At 32.5% G+C, this 21,469-nt stretch overlaps 1 protein-coding gene across 1 annotated transcript; it reads left to right on the forward strand.

The window, feature by feature from the left end:
• Positions 1-6,294: 6,294 nt before the first annotated feature.
• On the forward strand, positions 6,295-14,261 carry LOC111438198 (chlorophyll synthase, chloroplastic-like). Its single transcript, XM_023076154.1, has 15 exons — positions 6,295-6,530; positions 6,766-6,810; positions 6,998-7,086; positions 7,182-7,269; positions 7,564-7,649; positions 7,738-7,824; positions 7,910-7,975; positions 8,055-8,138; positions 8,210-8,271; positions 8,801-8,876; positions 8,962-9,024; positions 9,138-9,219; positions 11,453-11,529; positions 13,606-13,653; positions 13,852-14,261. Exons 1-15 carry the CDS (start codon positions 6,425-6,427, stop codon positions 13,912-13,914), a joined length of 1,122 nt encoding a protein of 373 aa, XP_022931922.1. The 5' UTR covers positions 6,295-6,424; the 3' UTR covers positions 13,915-14,261.
• Positions 14,262-21,469: the final 7,208 nt, after the last annotated feature.

Here is a 21,469-nt window from a genome sequence, read left to right on the forward strand (position 1 = left end):
TTTTTTTTTTTTTTTTTCTTTTCTTCCTTTTATTCAAGCCGCCTTATCTTCCGCCGATAAAAAATGCAGATTTAAAACTTTATTTACAGTTTGGGAATTTTTGGAATTTATTCTATTACCATATTCCTAAATTTTTAAAATTTTGAATTATTATAAATTCTTTTATATATATATATATATATACGCGTGCCTTTAACATGGTCGAAAGTATACGAATAGTGTTTGAAACAATTAAATGACGTAACTCTAACGAAGATAAACGTATGTTTTGAAGTAATTTTAAATTTCATTGTCTATTTCTAAATAACTCATTTGAGATACATTGATATTAGTCGAGACTGTGGTTTTAGATATTGAGTGGGTACTATAGTAGAAATCTGTCTGATTTTTTAAACTAAAATATGCTTAAATTGATAAAGGTTAAATTAAAAGCAAAAAATTAATTAATTAGTTTTGTATTATTGTAATTTATAATTAATAAGTGAGGAAATTTTTTTTGAGAAATTTAAGTTACTATTTAATATATTATATAGGTTAAATGAGAAAATATATTTATTATATTTGATATATTAAATATTAAATAAGTATATTGTGATTAAGGTCGTTCTGGAAAGAAAAAAAAATGAAATTAATATATTATGTATTAAAAGAGAAGATATATTTTAAATATTAAAACAATTAAGGTATATTCATTGAATTAAATTTTTAGTTAAATATATATTGAAATACATTCAAATATGAGTATAATATATTAGATATTTAAATATATTATTGGCAAATATATTTAATTATATTATTAATAAACATTCTCCCTTAGGTTAAGCTAGAAGTATTCCTTCTCCACTTTTTGAGAATTTTCTTGAAACTTTTCTTCCCTCATTTGTAATCTTCTTTCAAGAGACTCCCATAAGATCACGAGCTTTGTCGGGTCATAACAAAAAAGATCTTGTGGGATGTGGAAAAACTTCTATATTGTTGGAATACATTAACGAGACTTGTTGTGAGATCCCACATCGGTTGGGAGGAGAATGAAACACTTTTTATAAGAGTGTGGAAATCTCTACATAACAGACACGTTTTAAAAACTTTGACGAGAAGCCCAAAAGGAAAGCCCAAAGAGAATAATATCGATTAGCTATGGGCTTTGTAAGAGTGGTTGGAAAGTAAATAATAAGAAAATGACAATAAATTCAAGTTTGATTCAATTTAACTCAATATAATTTTAAGTCGCTCGTAAATCAGCTCAGTTCATATAAAAAATTTATTTATTTGAAAGAAGCGGAAGCCGTTGGAGTTAGTTTGGGATAATGTTATTTAGTTATTTTTTTTTAATATTTTTGACAAAGTTGAGCTAAAGTGAGGGAGGGGGAGGGTCGTGTTATGTGAGGAGTGGATGGATATCATTTTCATTATCCACAATGCCACGTCATGCTCAAATGTCCCATCAAACTTGCTGGGTTGCTGGACATGTTGAAAATGTGGGATTATTCTTGGTAAATATAAAATCCCAGCATTATGCTAAATTCCCTCAAACATAAATTAATTTCCATTTAAAAAAAAAAAACCCTATAATTTACTTAATCCATAACAATAACGGGTAGATATTATTTTCTGAAAGTGAGGTTAAGATTCTAAGCCGTGGTAAATGATAAGATAAGGAATCACTGTAAGAGAAGTAAGATTCGGATTACCATGTTGATTGAATATCTCAAAGCAAGAACACTGTTTGAGATTCGAATCACTCTACAAGCAAAATCGATCATGTTTAGCTTGAATGATTCTTGTTGATCAAATATCTTAACACAAAAACACTTGTTTGAGATTCGAAACACTTTACAGCAAGATTGAGTGATTCTGTATGCAACCTAAACTAGGTAGAATTGCAAATAAACTTAGCTATTGGCTAAAGAAAGCACAAATGCTTCTTCACTTTATTTGTAGCCTCAAAATGAAATTATTAAATGCGTTATAACACATAATTAACTGGGATGTAATTGTAACCTAATGTAAATAAAAAGTCTTAAAATATATTAATGAAATACAATAACTCTAAATTACTCTAAATTGTAATCTACCCAAAATTTATAAGTCTGAATTGAAATATCTTTTGATAATTTCAACAGTATTTTCTTCACATTTTCATTGAAGTATATGGTATGATTGATGTCTCGGGTTCATATCATTCAATTTATAAAATTTGTAAACTAAATTTCAAAATCAATTTAAGAAAAAACAAAGTAATAGAAACTAAAGCTTATAATCTTATATAATTAGATTAAATAAAATAAAATGTTCTCTTTTTTAAAAAAGGTACAATAATATATTTATTTTATTTTTGGAAAAAAATAATATCTTCATATTCCATCGTGATGTTATGAACATTTTAAAAAGAATAATATGGTAGAAATTAAGAAATAATTCTGAAGCATATGCTTTTATTAATGAATTCAATTATTTTTAAACATGTTTTTTATTTAAATAAAAGTAACAACTATTTTCAAATTAAAAAGTTTTTTAAAAGTCCGTACTTTGGTAAAACATTAGTTGTAATAATTATCTAATAAAAGATTAAATTTCACGTAATTCTTGATTTATATATCTTATTTTGTTTTTATTCTATTTTAGATTTAATAGAAAAAGGAGTATTTTTTCTATTAAAAAAATAAACTTTGAAAATTAAGCAAGCATAGGAATATTTGACAAAAAAAACAAGGTTGATTGTAAGACCCAAACACCTCTCCAAATGGCAATATTCTATCGGTTCATTCTAATATTGATTTTTTTTTTTTTGGATAAACACGAAAATAGAGTGTTGGATTAAGTTGGTTGTCGGTTGTTTTTTTTAATATTTAAAAAAAACATAATTATCTAAAATACATACTATATTAATAATTAAAATCTCGTAAAATTCAAATATTAAAACATTTCCCGGGTATTACTAATATTGGTTACAAATATTAAATATTTTTAATTTTTGTAATAGTATCAAAAGTATGGTAAGCAGAGTATGGTTAGGTTAACTTGTAATTCTATTTTAAAGTTGATTGGGTTGATCGGACAAAAAAAGAACTGTCAACTCATAAATCGCCATAAATTTTTTATTTTCTAAAAACTCAACCCTAACCCAAACTAAAAGAATCTAACCCAACTCAACCTCGGTAGTTTGTGTAAAATCCAAAGATTAAAAAAAAAAAAAAAAAAAGTAAATTGTCCCACATTGCCCGGTATGCTAAGACTCTTTTCGCTTAGTTTCAATTTTTCGGAAGTGTTAAAGATTAATAAGACTACTTTTTAGCTAGTTTAAATTTTTTTTAGTGAAATTTAAAGTATTTATTCATAATTAAAGTTAACTGGTTTAAATTATTATGAGCAAGTTTAAATTATTTTATGCAAAATTAGGTGGGCTGCTTTACTAATTTGAATTATTAGGAGTAAGTTTAAATTATTTATATATAAATTAGGTGAGCTAATTTCTATAGTAGAATTTAATTCATGATTTGTTGAACTCTCTCGATAGAATTAAATTTCCGAGAACAACGTTAAGCTAGTATTAAAGAGTCGCAGTAGCTTCGACCTAAGTTAACGAAGTAAGTGACCTTAGTATCGACTCAATCGAAAAACTTGTCTTGTGTATGACGAAACGTGCCCAGTGGCTCTTGCACGAGTAATTTATGTTTTATGTTGTATGATGATGTGATAATGTTATATGATAATTTGATAATGTTATATGATGATGTGATGATGTTATATGATGATGTGATGACGTGATGACGTTAAATAATGATACGATGACGTTATATGATGACGTGATGTCGTTAAATAATGATATGATGACGTTAGATAATGATGTGATGATGTTATATGATAACATTACATAATGAGGTGACGATGCTATGTGATGATGAGATGATGTGCATGTTGTTGACATGATGATGATGATGATGCATAATAAAAAGACGATGAGAGACCTATGATGATGAAATGACTTAATATAATGATGTTCCATATTAATATGACGTGCATGTATTAAATGCCACGATACATTATGACAACGAGTTTTCAAAGACATAACCCTAGTTAATGATAATCATGATGAATGTATGAAGGCCAATGTGTGCATGTTAAATATATGAACGGTGTATAGGTTGTGTCATAAAGATGAAAACTACAGAGATCTCATGCATTTTGTGTGTTCATATACATCGGATACTTCTCCATTTATGATGATGAGTACGGATGCATACACTATGATGATGATGGTCATGCCTCATATGACACTTACGGGTCTGCTGACCTTCGAACGTCGCTATAGACAACTAGCCAAAGTATAATGGGTCCAAGGGGTGCGGACCGCCTGGGGACCCACATTCTCACGTGTGGGTCATGTGTAGGAAAGTACTACATGTCCAATTTTGTTTGGAATGGAGACCACCACTATGATGGTTTTAACGATAGGTTCCTAGAACATGAGTTACATGTGTTTGCATTCCATGACCTCAATAACAAGTCACGTACTGAGTATTTCTTAAAATACTCAAGTTGTGTGCTCTTTCTATTTCATGTAAAGGTAAGACATCCCTGTACGGCTAATAACGGCAGAGCAAGTAGAGACCATGACACGTGTATAGGATAGTGGTATTTTATTTTCTTAATCTTAAGTTAGGATATGATGTTTTTACTTTTAATGTTTTACTTATTTTATTTAGTATTTTCTTACCTTGTTTTAAAGATGCTTTTGAACATGTAAGTTCAAGATAATATTTTATAATAAAGTTTTAAAGGTTTAATTATGTATAAAAGCATTGATTATAAGGAGATGGTAATTTTAGGTTATGTTCTCCTTATTAGACACATTCCTAAATAATACAAATAGGAAGCTACAAACAAATATTCCTTTATTATATATTAATAAATAATATTCTTTTAAATCCGTGTCCACAAAACTTCAAAAAAAAAAAAAAAAAAAAATTATTTAACTTGGCATATATGCAAATATTACTTTCAATTTTTTCAAAATAATAATAATAATAATAATAATAAAATTTACCTCGGTAAAATCTAGAATAAAGTCAAAATATACCTAAAACAGGCAAACAATTTAAATTCTATTGTTTTTTTTTTTTAACATTATTCTTAAAAAGTATACCACGAATAAAAAAAAATATAATAAAAAGCCTAAAGCATAATAAATGGAACAATTCTTGGAATTATTTATTAGCAAAGATGCTTGTGGGAGTTGGAGCCACTACATTAAATTATTAAACCCGAAATTCGGAATTGTTCTTTTGCCAAAAAAAAAAAAAAAAAAAAAAAAAGAAAAGAAAAGAAAAAAAAGAAAAGATATATATATATATATATATATATATATATATATATATATATTTATTAAAGCCTAAATTAGTTTTTTAACTTATAAATAAAATTTCTACCTATATTTTCCTTTATAATTTTATTATTTACGTTTTAGTAATATTTTCAAAATCAAAACTAAAATGAATATTCTTTAAACTTTTATCTCAATTTTCAAAAGATTATGAAAAATAATTTCACTTTCACTATTAAAATTTTAAATAGGTCCGTGTAAAAGTAAAAAATAAATTAAAAGAAAATAAGCAAATAAATATTGAAATTTCTAATGTCGAGATAAAATTGGCCAATTTGTATGAAAAATTAGACAAAATTAACACGAGAAAATTTAATGCGAAACAAAATATGAGCCAAAGCCCAAATTCAACCTCACGACCACTCAAGGGAGCACGTGTCATGCATGCTCGGCCTAATTTGTTTATCTTTAATCAATGCAACGGGAAAGAGAAAAACCTTAAAAGATTCTTAAAAAAAAAAAAAAAAAAAAAAAAAACCAAATGCTTGTCTGACTAGGCCCAATGGGCCAGCCCAATTGCTTCTATTTTTGAATCTCTTGTTGTTAAGGTAAAAATCGGATATTTATATATATATATATATATTTCCATTTAAACAAATTATTTGCTAAAAATTAACATGGTTAATTGTATTTATTAATAGACAAACTAAGCTAAACAAATTGTGGTTTAGTGATTTTTGAGTTTGGAAGTGTTGTAAAGCAACTTAATTATATTTTTAGAATAATATTTAATCCTACTCATATTTTCCCAAAATAAAAATACATTTAATTAAAAAATTTAAAAATTAACAAATTTTAAGAGAGCCAAGCCATCCTAAGTGAGATCACCTTAATTACCATAGGCTTGGACGTAGAATAACATTACCCTCCTCGGGTTAGTTTTATTTATATTTTTAGTTTTTACTTCATCCAAAGCTAAGTGGTCAAGTTATCAACTCCCACCAGACGGCTTAATCTCACCGTACTCTTTTTTTTTTTTAAACCGCGCAATATCCGCAATTCTCAGTGGGAGCTCCAAGAAGGAACGGAGATTGTGCTTCCATGGCGTTAACATTGAATACAGCTCCATCTCTGAGATTATCGAGCATCCAAGCCAATCGAGTTCGATTTCACTCTACTCTATCACCGGTTTCTGTTTCGTTTTCTAGTGAGTTCACTCTGCAATGCTTTCATTAGTTTCTGATAATGACAAGAATGAATACGCATTGACATTGAAGAACTTCAGAATTGAAGAATGACCGTTTGTAGTTCTATGTTATATGCGTGAATTTTCCAATTTTCTTGTTATTCTTCGTGGACTTCTCTGGCTTTGGTGTGGATTTTGAGATTTTAAGTGCTGATTTCGTTTTTGTGTTGGTAACGACGATTTGTTACTGTTCCAGGGAGGAGGCTTTCGGTTGTTGCCGCTGAAACTGACGCCAATGAAGGTTTTTCATGCGTTTTTTTTTTCGTTCAGTTTGCTTTCTTTTTTAGTGTTGACTAATGGAATACTTCGAATCTAGCAGCGTATATTTCTCGAAACTTGAGAAATGATTAAATTTGAGCTGCTTTTATTGTCTTTTTCCTTTTCATGCTGTGCTTCGTATTTATGTTTTTCTTATTCGTATTGGTCAGTTAAATCTCAGGCTCCAGATAAGGCGCCGGCTAGTGGTGGTTCGAGCTTCAACCAGCTTCTTGGAATTAAAGGTGCTGCGCAAGAAACTGTGAGTTACCGTGTCCTCAGCTTGTTTTTTAGGAAGATTTGAATGTATATGTTACAATAATTCGTTATTAAGTTCGTCATGTGCACTTTGTGCAGAATAAATGGAAGATTCGTCTTCAATTGACAAAGCCTGTTACATGGCCCCCATTGGTCTGGGGAGTAGTATGCGGTGCTGCTGCTTCTGGTATTCATTTCTTACATAGGAAGAAATTAAAGTTGCATTTGAAAATTCTTTGATGAATTTACTTCTTTGTCTTCGTGTCTGATAAGAATTACAAGGTCTTCTCATATCAAAACTTAAAGATCCATTCTCAAGTCTTGTATTATATGGTCTAATGCATCTGACGGTGGTCAAAAGAATGATTACGCTTATAGATAAATTGGGGATTGTACTAACTGGAATTTTTCTGCTTCATTGATTAGTTACCTTGTTGAACCATTTACTGTACCTTCAACGATACAAGATTTTCATTTACAGGCAACTTCCATTGGAATTTCGAGGATGTGGCAAAATCAATTGCTTGCATGCTTATGTCTGGTCCATTTCTCACTGGCTACACACAGGTAAACTCTCCTCGTTGCAAAGTTTTCCTCTGCCTTATGAAAGTATTCAAGCACAAAATGAGATAGAATTGGTCCTTTGGTTTTTTAGACAATCAATGATTGGTATGACCGAGAAATCGATGCAATTAATGAACCTTATCGTCCAATCCCATCTGGGGCAATATCTGAGAATGAGGTATGAGCTAAACCAATTGATGTCCATTTGCAAAGGCATGTATGATCAATCCTTATTGGTTTCTTCATCCATAAAATTTTATCAGGTTATAACTCAAATTTGGGTGTTGCTTCTGGGAGGACTTGGCTTGGCTGGTTTGTTGGATGTGTGGGTAGGTTCATTAAATTGATGGATCATACTCATCGTTCATATGGATTGTTTTTCCTGAACTTCGTTTTTGTCATTTCCAGGCAGGGCATGACTTCCCTATAGTCTTTTACCTTGCTCTGGGTGGTTCGCTGTTATCGTATATATACTCCGCTCCACCTCTAAAGGTAACACAAAAAGTTTATTGTCTCTAAAGTGGATCTTCTGAATGCTAAGAACATTTTTTATGTGGTTGCAGCTGAAACAAAATGGTTGGATTGGAAATTTTGCTCTCGGGGCAAGTTATATCAGTTTACCATGGTGCGTAATCCTGTGATCCATAGATATTGGTAAATTGACATAAATTGATGGTAAATAAAGTCTACCAGTAATTTCTGTGTAATTGACTGGTTGACCAAGTCATTTCTGTTTCATATGAAAATTTGAAAGTTTTCTATATATCTGGTTAGCAGTCAATATTCGCACTCATTTGAATGGCCTAATCAAGTCGGACTTTTGAGCATTCTGTTGTATGATAGACAAAAGCTGATCATAGGAGAACATCCTTCTTCCGTTGACCACAAACTGAACTGAAATCAATTGACCATGATTACACTTTATCCTTGCCTATTCATATAATGAATACTTTATCCACGTCTAATCCACTTTGAGTAGAACCACATATATATGGAACCCCCCGTGATGGCTGGTTCTATCTTGGTTTATTATTTATGCACAATTAATTGGCTTGTTCCAGGCTCTACCAGTAAACATACATAGCTCAAAACTATCTTGTTCTTTATTATATGATAAGTTTGCTTTTCCAGTAACAACCAATGTTCAATCTCAGGTGGGCAGGTCAAGCTTTATTTGGAACTCTCACTCCTGATATTGTCGTTCTCACACTCTTGTACAGCATAGCTGGAGTATGCTTCTCAATTTCTTTTTCAGAGTTTGTGTTTTCGCAAAATCCAATACTAATGAGACTGCCTTCTGCTTTGCCATAACCAGTTGGGAATAGCCATTGTAAACGATTTCAAAAGTATTGAGGGGGATAGAGCTATGGGACTTCAGGTATTTGATTCTAAAACAGGGTCTTTGATTTCGTAAAATTAATATAGGTCTTATCAGGTTTATTTTGGTGTTGTTATTTTAATGTGAGCTTTTGTTGTTTACTGCTTTTACAGTCACTTCCAGTAGCTTTTGGTGCTGAAACTGCTAAATGGATTTGCGTTGGTGCTATTGACATAACTCAACTATCTGTTGCTGGTAATGCTTCTGGCACTTCTTGTTCTCGAGGGAATTTCACTTTAAAACCTTGCGAAATAAATTTAAAGCATACAAGATCATTTTCACATAGAATTCAAATTTCTCGATCATTTTCACATAGATTCAAGTTGCTCTTTTCTTGGTTTCGGCCTTTCTTGTAATTTACTTTTTGGTGGATCTTCCTTTTATGGAAGTAGGGGAGACTCTCACAATCAATTGTATGGTGAGGTGGATTGAGCCCTTGAGTAAGTTATCGAGACGATGACTATTTTAACATGGGGAGAGCGTTACAACCATACTAGAAGCAAGTTGTGACTCCCACGTTATAGACAAGAGTAAGGGTGACATGCAAGTGTCACCCATCGGGCCATGTCAATGGTCAAGAGAGAGAAATGCCATGATACGATTGAGGAGAAAGGATGATCTAGCACACCAATAAGAGTTTACAAGAAAGTCGAATTAAGGCGCAAGCAAGAAGAGAAGCAACAGTTTTGTCTGTGGATTCAGAGACAAGCTTGAGCACAAGCAAGAAGAGAAGCGACAGTTTTGTCTGTGGTTTCGGAGACAAGCTCGATAGGGCCATATGGTGCCGTGGGCCATGAACTTGGAAGTCAAGATTCCGTCGTGAGTTTGGACAAGAGACTTTGGAGTTACATGCCAGATTTGGTGATCAGACACTAAACATGTGCTCCACGTTGGCATATGACTCCTCGTCATTTTGATGAGTATGGGTGTAAGACCAAAACCCCCTTAGAGTGTTACTATAGGTGGTCTAATGTTTGAAGTGAGCCACCTCATTGCACATGCTCGTGCCATGGTGTGAGGGAGCATTGCAAGACGAGTGTCTTGAGCTTCTTCCTTTGGGAATGAGATTCCATAAAAAGTGTCGAGTGGCATGGGTGTGCTGAAATTGTGCCCTTTTGATGGGTCAGAGGTTGGCGTTATAGGGTTGGGCTTTAGCACAATATGCAAAAAAATGAGTCGCCATGAACACGAAAGGGTTGACGCCTCGATGGTTTTCAGATGGATGGATGTTCAAGAGGTCTTGAAGACAAGATAACTCCATGAGTTAGTTGTCGATAAGTGTGTTCGAGTGAGTAGCAAAGGTAGATGACAACCCGATGCTCGGGGTGATATCATAAGCATCAAGGGGACTGAATTGTTCCTCGTTGGCACAATACTTGCCCATTGTGTCTCGGTAAGCATTATAATAGCTCAATAAGTTTTGGATTGCATAGTTATGCTCCCAGTAAGCTCCACTTGAGATGAGCGTTTTAAGGTTGTTTCGACCCAATGAAGGGTCCAAACACATCTTGGTGAAGTTTAGGATTGATGTTGAAATGCGTGGGCTGTGGGCTGTGTTGTTGAGAACCAAGGAGAAATATTGCGATGTTGGGTTTAAAGGATCTTGACATAGTGTAGAGACAAGGTTGATCCTTGGGACTTGTATAGGGAATGGCCTAGTAAAGCTGCGTTGCCTAAGGTCCGACAATGTAACAGCCCAAGCACACCACTAACAGATATTGTCCGCTTTAGCCCGTTATGTACTGCCATCAGCTTCACGGTTTTAAAAGGCGTCTCTTAGGGAGAACTTTCCACACCCTTATAAGGAATGTTTCGTTCCTCTCTCAATCTGACGTGGGATCTCATAGACGAAGTCACAAAAAAGAGCAAAAAAGTATATTGAGGCTTGAATTCCTCTTAACGTTTGCCGTGATTGTTTGTTTGTCATGGTGCCGCACGGTTGGAAGATTACAACTTACAACTGTGACACCTAGCATCTATAACTCTGTTAGTCATTGAAGGAATTGAGCAATGGTAAAAGTACTGGAAATAATATTTTCCTGACTCTCAATGAAGCAGTTCCCTGTAATAATGGACAAGGATCCCAAAAATTTGTTTGCAACTCAACGGAGTGAGTTTAAAATACAAGGCTTTTTGATAGTTGGGAAGATGGATTATTGGACCTCTCTTTTACGTCCACAAAAATAATCCCTGAATCTCAGTCTGAAAATGGTGTTCTTCGCAGCTGAAGTTCTAACAACTTTTTACTTTTGATTTTTACTTTTCTTACAGCTATCATCCTATTTATTTTCGATGTAGACCCCGAAATCATGATGACTATTGTAACATCTAATGTAAATTTAAGGCGTTGATTTGAAAGTTAAAATACACTGTCCCCTATAATGTGTTTGAAATGAACGTGACCATAAATGATGTTTACTTATTGCAGGTTATCTGTTGGGAGCTGGTAAGCCGTATTATGCATTGGCCCTCCTTGCTCTAATCGCTCCCCAAATTTTCTTCCAGGTAAATCTCTTTATTTTAACAAGAAACAGAACTTTTCATTGATTGATAAAAAGATATTAATGCTAAAGAGATAAAAACTTCATAAAGGGAGCCCCAATGTTGAACTGGAAACGGAAAAGAACAAGGTTGTTAGGATCGCTCAACAACGCATACACTCGATCAAGATGAACACAAAGAACTGGATAGAGAAAATTCAAAGAGGAATATTGGCTAAAAGGTTTTAGTGAGAATACAGAAAATGAAAAAAAAAAAAAAACATTTTCGAACAATAAATAGATTTAAGACATAATCTACCAAATATATCTCTACCAAATCTTTACCATATATATCTCTACAAGATATTTTACTATAGATAGGCATCAGACTCCATATCCCAACCGACCTCTTGAGGCTCAATCTTGAGACTCTAAACCCCACAAAAAACAAACAGGATGCTGATAGTGAGAAAAAAAAATGCTTGGAAATAAAGAAGCCCCTAAAGCCAAACCACGAAAAAGAGCCCTCCCAAATAACACAAAATGGCCGCTGAAGACATGTTGAGATATATTATTTATGGAATATATCTTAGATATTATATCTTAATATTCTTCCATTTATGATTTGATTTATAGTATATTTTATTTTATTTTCAGTATTTAATTATTTTATATTTTCCTCATTTGTACAGGCTTGTAAAGGATATCAAGCTTGTATCCTGTTTAAAGGATATCAATATCAATGATAATATAGAACTTCCCAATTCTATTTTCTATCTCATTCTTAACATGGTATCAGAGCACCGATCTTGATATTCCTAATATCAAAGCACCGATCGTGATATTCTTAATACCCCTTGGACTCTGAGTCCAAGGGGAGTATTAAACCTAAAGCCAAACCCTAACCAATCAGTGAAGTCTTTACCGTCGTCAATCATCCAATATCAAGAATACGTTATAAGCATCTTCAAATTTCTCACCAAACTCTAAGCTGACATATTCAAGATGTTCGTATTTTCTTTCACAGCCTCTCAAGTGATCCAAAGCACCGATCTTGGTGTTATTATCCACTAAAGCATTTATGCATGGACCAACAAGTGATCAGGGAGGATATTCACTTGTTCCAAATCAAATTAAATGGGACAAGTTACCAATCCTCGAGTCAATCATTGCGGTCTATTTCTAAGTCTTGCAATCCTCGAGTCAATCATTGCGGTCTATTTCTAAGTCTTGCATCTTTCTTGAAAATTCAATAATTTCTTGAAAGTCTAAAAATGCAAACCAATCGAAGGCGGTCTATTTCTGAGTCTTGCATCTTTCTTGAAAATTCAATAATTTCTTGAAAGTCTAAAAATGCAAACCAATCAAAGGCGGTCTATTTTTTTACGGATATTTTCATTACTGGGAAGACAAGGGTGAAAGACAACTTGGGTGTTGTTGACCTACCATAAAGACAAGTTAAAGACAAGTTGGACGTGATTAACCTACACTCTCCAACTTGAGAGGGAGTGTTGAGATATATTATTTATGGAATATATCTTAGATATTATATCTTAATATTCTTCTATAGTATATTTTATTTTATTCTCAGTATTTAATTATTTTATATTTTCCTCATTTGTACTAGCTTGTATCCTATTTAAAGGATATCAATATCAATGATAATATAGACCTTCCCAATTCTATTTTCTATCTCATTCTTAACAAGATAAGATAAAATCCTCCAAAAACATAAGGGAAGCTGTGAAGATGTAAAGCCAAAAAGAGGGTGATCAACAACAAACCAAACTGAAGATAAACTATAGAAGCTTTAGCCATAAAGAAAGACCAAAAATAATAAAAAAAAAATCTTTCAAAGTAAGACCCATGATACGAGACACGAAAATCTGCCCTTTGAAAGACGCTCAAAAAGTTAACAACAAAAGGCCGTACTGATATGAATTCTTAGGATTTGGTCTGAGAAGAACCTTATTGAAGAATAAGACCATTAGATCTAAATTACTCTTGAACTATAATTTAATACTTATGTATGACAATCGTACCCTTTTAGTTATGAGGAATTTCAATACCTGACTAATCCATGCTCTCGTGACTTATACAGTTTAAATACTTCCTGAAGGACCCCGTCAAGTACGATGTCAAATATCAGGTACTGAAGATCTCCTCAAAGTGTAGATTTGCGTTCATAGAACCATTTCTCTGTACTCTATCTGGAAAAGCATTATAGTTCTGCCTTTTCCAAACATCTCTAAGTACAATACCCCATGTCTCATTCGTAATCGTGTCGTGTATTCCTACCACAATCAGTCCAGATTTTCAACTTATACTGTTTGCAATAACATTTCAGGCGAGTGCCCAACCATTTCTTGTGCTGGGTCTGTTGGTTACTGCTCTAGCAACCAGCCATTGAAGTCTTAACATGGGGAAAATGAAAAGTGCAGCAATGGCCGTTTGAGTCGAACGTAAGGCCAGAGGGAGCGGGAAGCCAAGCCTGCGGACTCTCCCCAGCAGCACACAGCTCAATTGATGTCTTGTTTGGTAACCGCAGGTTTTGGATCTCTTCCTTCATATTTCAAAGCTTTGATTTAGGCTTGTATCACACTATTAGCTATTTTCGATGTCAAAGCTTTCAGTAGGTTAAATTTGTATGTATTGCACCTAAATCATCTACTGATTACTTAGTGTTTGCCCGTAGTTGCCCACACGTTTATTGTTTCTTTTCTTAAAAGCCATGCTATTTCCCTGTTTACCACTTTATTTTCATGTCAATTTCTATCGTTCGTTTTATTAATAAATTTATTTAAAGTCAAATTTGAATCACTTTTAAATCATAATAAATTTCTTTTCTTAAAACATCTTAAAAAATTGTGAAATCTTTAGGTTTGGAAGGAATTGAATCACTTATTAAAAAAATTTGTGGACAAAAATGTAAAAGGTTTATATCTCTTATATTTATTTACTTATTTAACTTTTAATTTACGAAACAATCCCACTTTGGTACGATTAAATATGGGTTAGAGAACTAAAATTGGGCCGAAATTCTACTCGCTTGCTTCCATAGAACAATATTGTGGCAACGTAGATCTAAATGGTCATATTAGATTCTTGTGAACCTTCTAAATGGGGTGTACCTCTAGAGGGGTAGGGGCTTACTGTTCGACCATGTTCTATTTCGATTACTTTGAGAAAAGCTTCCATTTTTTCCTTCCCTTTTCCTCTCTTTTCTCTGTATCCTTTTTCTTAATTATAATGGACTATATAGATTGTAGACTAAAGATATTGGTAAGGGGTATCTATCTATTTATATATTCACACACACTAGATAGTATAGTTTTAAATATCTTAAGTATATTATACCTAAATTTATGGGATGGACATCTCACTCTATGTCGTGTCAACATTCAGTCTTCATGAGGTCAGTTTGCTATCTCAGGACCACTTGCACACACATTCTATCTTCATGAGGGCCAGTTTGCTATCTCATGACCACTTGCAGCCTTATCACCATATTTAGATTCTATAATTGGATCCAACCTTATTTTATAGGGTTACGTTCACTCTTTAAAGTTCTTTATGTGATGATCATAACTGAATATCTCAGCTACGTAACTCAATTCACATCGAGTTCATACAGGACTTATATGATTTAATATACTACTTTATAGATGTAGACTATATACTTGGTTGTGGTGGGACGTGTCGTCAAGCTGAGTCACAAAGGTGTACGACTCTCTGCCTAGACTAGTCTACAAGATTAAAAACACGACTGTTCTGATACCAATATGTCATGACTTAATTTTTTAGACTTCGAATCTTTGACTAAGACTACAAATACAAGACAAAAGCAAATAAAATAAAAATAGAAATAAAAAACATAGTAAAATTGGGTAAAATTTTGGGCCATTTAACTTAAACAACACAGAAAACAAAATTAGTTATGATCCATTGCCATTCAAATTTATTATAAAGAGGGAATGAGTTCGAGATACAATTTCAAACAAAATACAAAAAATCTCAAAATACACAAACTGGATTGACGCCCGACAGCTAACTGTAATGACCCATCGAAAGAGGCCGTATGGAGGAGACACTGCAAAAATAAAAGTCGTTTATTTTGAGATGGTTAGAGTATATGGCAATCCTAGAGGGGAAGGGTGAATAGGGTTTCAACAATTAAAAAAATTTAAACGTGATTAAATTTTTTTATTATCAATTTCTTTTTTAAATAAATAGAATATGATAATTAAACAATAAACTAGATGAACCATTATAAAAGAAACTTAGAACATGCCATAAAACTTAATAACAATTTAGAATTTAAATAGGAAAGGGTTAGAAAATATAACACCATAGATAGATTTATGGTGGTTTGGTCAAACTCGACCTACTCCACTCCCCTAGTGGCTCTTGTAAATTTGAATAAACCTTTCTCGACTTTTTTCTTGGATCAGAGCCCAACCACTACATCGCTCTTTTTACGAGTTTAAAAGCAAACTCAATCCTTTCTATGACTCAGGATCAAACTGGTACACAACTCTTTTTACGAGTTCAGGAGCAAACTCAATCCTTTCCACGGTTCATGATCAAACCGGTACAATTGTCTGAATTTCTTAAGAACACATCACAACTCTGAATCGATTTACAATTTGATCACTCACAACTATTTCCTCACGATACAATTGACATCTATTTCAAGAATCAGATGAACAAGAAATAAACTTAGGAAGAGCAACAATGGAGGCTTTAGAAAAATTTAGATGAAAGAAGCCAGAGAAGTTGTATGTTGTGTTCTAAAAGATAGGAAGAAGTGATGAGTTTAAATAGTGAACAAGTTGTAAAAATAGGAATTGATACGGATCATTAAACGTGAACCAAAACGTGGACCACTAAAACATGAATTGATAGTCCTACTATGACACTTAATATTACTAAGTGCTACTCAAACTTAGATCTTAAGTGACCATTAATCGCCCACTATCAAGTGCTACTCTACTATGACACTAGGTGGAATGTTTTGTGTCACAATCACACTCGTGTGGCAGCGAGACAGTGATTGTGCGACATTTGTTCTAATCCAGCAAACAAGTCAGTCATGTGCGATTCAAACTTCGCGAACAATATTAGCGTATGCCCGAGCTTCGGGTCACATTTTCAAGAAAACATAAGTGAGAAAAAGCGTTAAAAATAATTTTAAAGAAAGTAATGTTATAGGCTAAAAGTGAATAAGCAACAACCACATCTTTGATAGCATATAATTTACCCCATATATAGTTTGACTGACTTTCTGGTCTATCAACCCAAATGAAGATAAATATTTTGACTGACTTTCTGGTCTTGTGTCGCGCTGTTTATGTAGTGACCACGAGGTTTCTATTGGGGTTACCTCACTCGAGCTCCCCTCTTCAACTACAGCAATGGCAGCGAGCGTAGGTTCATCATTGCTAAGATCCCTTCTCAACTGTAATGTCAACGTCATATTTACCCCTCTTGTTTGATGGGTGTTTTTCTGAATGATCTTCAGGTTGGACTTCATTACTACTAAGCATTTTATTAGGGGCATGAGAATGACTGTGTCCTGTTGGCTTTTTGGCCTTGATCTCACTTTAATTAATTTCAATCAATTAATTGATGTTTTGATGATAACAAACCTACTTTTTAATTATTAATTATTTTCAGTATTTTGAACTGTCCAACAGTATAAGGTCGGGAATAACAATTTCAACGACTTTTCAATTACTCAAATCAGAGCTAAAACGAAGAAATTACAGTCGAGACAACATACCCGACGTGATGATGTGGCAGCAAAATCAAAATGATGGACAAATCAAGATATATCAAAGTATGACATTTATGATTTTTGGAGAGTAACAAATGGTGGAGTTTTTCTTATTACTATATTTTTAAATAAAGTTATTTTTACAAAATATAAATTTGAATCTAACCGTTACTCACATCGATTTTTATTATTACTATATTATATTATTATATTATTATATTTTAAAATTTTGGTGGTTACTCACATAGTTTTTATTATTATTATATTATTATATTTATAATAAATTTTGAATTTCATTTGACCGTTACTCACATAACTTTTTATTATTATTATATTATATTACTATTATATTAAAATTTTGAAATAAATGAATTTAGAAAATTTTCTTACTTATTTACTTTTAATCTCCACCTTCCATTATTCCTAACACAATCCAATGGTCAATATTCAATCCTACATTTTGCCACTTTTCTCCTCTATATAAACTCATCTTCCCCACATTTTAAAATACACAACTTACATACATTCTCCAATCCTCATTTGTTCAAAGTCTCCATTGTTTGTTGCTCTCTCCAAGCTTACAAGTTTATTTCTTTTCATCTTATTCTTGAGAGGGATTATTTTTGTATTGTGAGGAAATAGTTGTGAGTATCCCAAATTGTAAATCTACTCTTTGAGAGAGTTGTGGTGTGTTATTATCAAACTCAAATACTTGTATCGGTTTGATCCTGCGCCGTGGAAAGGATTGAGTTTGCTCTTGAACTCGTAAAAAGAGCGGTGTAGCGGTTTGGCTCAGATCCGTGGAAAGAGTCGAGAAAGTTCTTTATTCAAATTCCCAAGAGGCGCTTGGGGAGTGGAGTAGGTCGAGTTTGACCGAACCACTATAAAACTACGGTGTCATTTTCTCTAACTCTTTTCTACTTAATTTCAAAATTATTATTGTGATTTATTGCATGTTCTACTTGATTATTGTTTTGACTTGAATTACTTTGTTATAGTAATTATCATCTTCTACTTATTTGCAAAAAGTTTCATCATTAGAAAAATTAATCACGTTTAAACACTTTTATCGTTAAAACCCTATTCACCCCCCCTCTAGGGTTGCCATACCGATCCAACAATTGGTATCAGAGCAGGTTGCTCCCATAGATTTTTTATCTAAACTTTATTGTTCAAGCTTATGGCAAACCTACGTGTTAAAAATGGTTTTAGTGAAGGACAATCAACTTCTAGGCCACCTTATTTTGATGGAACAAATTATACATGTTGGAAAGCTAGAATGAAAATTTATTTGCAATCCGTTGATTATCAATTGTGGTTAAATGTTAGTAATGGTCCTTACATTCCAATAAAAATTGTTAATAATATTGAGGTGCCTAAATTAGAAAATGAATTTGATGAGCATGATATGAAAAAATGTTCTTTAAATGCTAGTGCTATCAATTGTCTGTATTGTGCCTTAAGTAATGACGAATTTAATAGAGTATGTATGTGTTCTTCGGCATATGAAATTTGGAAAACTCTTGAAGTAACTCATGAGGGAACCAATCAAGTTAAAGAAACAAAAATTAGCATGTTAGTTCATAATTATGAACTATTTAAAATGGAGGAAAATGAACCTATTGGTGATATGTTTACTAGATTTACTAATATTTTAAATGCTTTGAAAAATCTTGGAAAAGTATATTCTACTTCCGAAAATGTAAGAAAAATTCTTAGGTCTTTGCCTAAAAGTTGGGAGGCAAAAGTGACGGCGATTCAAGAAGCAAAGGATCTCACAAAGCTTCCTTTGGATGAACTCGTTGGTTCTCTCATGACACATGAGATTACCATGAACGGGCACATGGAAGAAGAATCCAAAAAGAAGAAAAGTATAGCCCTAAAGTCCATCAAAGTTGACTCTGAAGATGAGGACGTCCTTGATGAAGATGATGTCGCCTACTTCACACGTAAGTATAAAAATTTTATTAAAAGGAAGAAACAATTCAAGAAACATTTCACAAATCAAAAAGAGTCAAAAGGTGAGAAGAGCAAAAACGATGAGGTAATATGTTATGAATGTAAAAAGCCGGGTCATATAAGAACGGATTGTCCTCTCCTCAAATCATCTAAGAAATCCAAGAAGAAAGCAATGAAGGCTACTTGGGATGATAGTGATGAAAGTGCAAGTGGAAGTGATGAAGAAGTAGCAAATTTTTGCTTCATGGCTCATAGTGACAAAGAGGATGAACAAGAAGATGAACAAGAAGATGAGGTAACTCTTGAATCTCTTTCTTATCATGAATTATTTAAACTTGTTGATGAGATGACAATTGATTTAGAAAAACTTAGTTCAAAGTATGTTGTGCTTAAAAAGAAATATAAGACTTCAATTATTGAAAATAAGTCTTTACTAAATGAAATTTCTTGCTTAAAAGAGAAGTATCATAATATTGTTAAAATTGATGTACCTTGTGAAAAGCATGTATTTGATTGTGATGAGAAAAATGCATTACTTGATAAAGTCAAGTCTCTTGAGCATGATTGTTGTGAAAAAGATAAATTAATTAAATTGCTCAAAGAAAATGAATCAAATAATTTGCAAGAACTTGGTAGGGCTAAGGAGTCTATTAAAATGTTAACAATAGGTGCTCAAAAATTAGATAAAATACTTGAAGGAGGTAAGTCATATGGTGATAAAAGAGGATTAGGCTATATTGATGAATGTTCTACACCTTCAAGTTCTAAAACAATATTTGTTAAAGCATCCCCTATCTTGTCTAAATCTAGCAATAAATTTGTATCTAAGTATGATAAATCTAGATTTGTGCCTATATGTCATTATTGTGGTGTTGAAGGTCATATTAGACCTAAGTGCTTTAAATTGAAAAATTCTCAAAACATTCCTTTAGGAAGAAAAGTTTCTCAAAATACAAAATTTAACAATGTTTTAGAAAATAATTTTTCGAATAAAAATAGAATACACAAATTTAGTCCAAGAAATAAATTATTGCATAATGTTGTTTGTTTTTCATGTGGTAAGTTTGGACATAAAGATTATTCTTGTTACTTATCTAAATACAATGTCTTTAATATGAATGCAAATATGAAATGGATTCCTAAATTTGTGAACACTAACTTTCTAGGACCCAAACAAGTATGGGTACCAAAATGTCAATTTTGAATATCCTTGTTTTTAGGTTTGTTTGAAAGCCTCCAAGAAAAATAAGTGGTACTTGGATAGTGGCTGCTCAAGACACATGACGGGTAATCCATCCAAGTTTGTGAATCTTTCCAAGAAGGATGGTGGCTTAGTAACCTTTGGTGATAACAAGAAGGGTAAAATAATTGGTAAGGGTACTATAGGTAATGACTCTTGTACTCTCATTGAAAATGTATTGTTAGTTGATGGTTTAAAGCATGACTTACTTAGCATTAGTCAATTATGTGATAAAGGTTTTAGAGTTGTATTTGATAAGAATAATTGCATAATTGAAAATGCTAGTGATAGAAAAGTTTTGTTTGTAGGAAATAGAGATGATAATGTGTATACTATTGATTTGAATGATTGTCCTACAAATGATAAATGTCTTTCGGTTTTGCTTGATAACTCTTGGCTATGGCATAGAAGACTAGGACATGCTAGTATGTACTTGATTTCAAATATTTCAAAAAATTCATTAGTTAGAGGTCTTCCTCAACTTAAATTTGAAAAAGATAAAATTTGTGACGCTTGTCAAATGGGTAAGCAAACTAAGTCTTCTTTCAAATCTAAAAATATGATTTCTACTATTAGACCTCTTCAACTACTCCATATGGACTTATTTGGCCCTTCTAAAATAGCTAGTTATGGAGGAAATTATTATGCTTTTGTTATAGTGGATGATTTTTCAAGATTTACTTGGGTTTTGATGATAAAACATAAGAATGATGCTTTGAAAAGATTTGCTAGTTTTGTAAAAAGAGTTCAAAATGAAAAAGGATTTTTAATTACTAAAATTAGGAGTGACCATGGAGGAGAATTTGATAGTGTTGCCTTTGAAAAATTTCGTGAAGATAATGGTCTTTCTCATGACTTCTCTCCTCCGAGGACTCCTCAACAAAACGGTGTGGTTGAAAGGAAAAATCGTACTTTACAAGAATTTGCTAGATCAATGTTAAATGAGTATGATTTACCTAAATATTTTTGGGCGGAAGCCGTTAATACCGC

This window comes from Cucurbita moschata, unplaced genomic scaffold (genome assembly GCF_002738365.1).
Source record: "Cucurbita moschata cultivar Rifu unplaced genomic scaffold, Cmos_1.0 Cmo_Scf00072, whole genome shotgun sequence".
Taxonomy (NCBI): Eukaryota; Viridiplantae; Streptophyta; class Magnoliopsida; order Cucurbitales; family Cucurbitaceae; genus Cucurbita; species Cucurbita moschata.

What these genes read in the sequence shown, in the direction of transcription:
- LOC111438198 (XM_023076154.1), top strand. Translation starts at nt 6,425, where the DNA reads ATGGCGTTAACATTGAATACAGCTCCATCTCTGAGATTATCGAGCATC. An exon ending in ATGCGGTGCTGCTGCTTCTG is followed by an intron (nt 7,270 to 7,563) that starts GTATTCATTTCT and finishes TTTCATTTACAG; the next exon opens with GCAACTTCCATTGGAATTTC. An exon ending in CTGGTTTGTTGGATGTGTGG is followed by an intron (nt 7,976 to 8,054) that starts GTAGGTTCATTA and finishes TGTCATTTCCAG; the next exon opens with GCAGGGCATGACTTCCCTAT.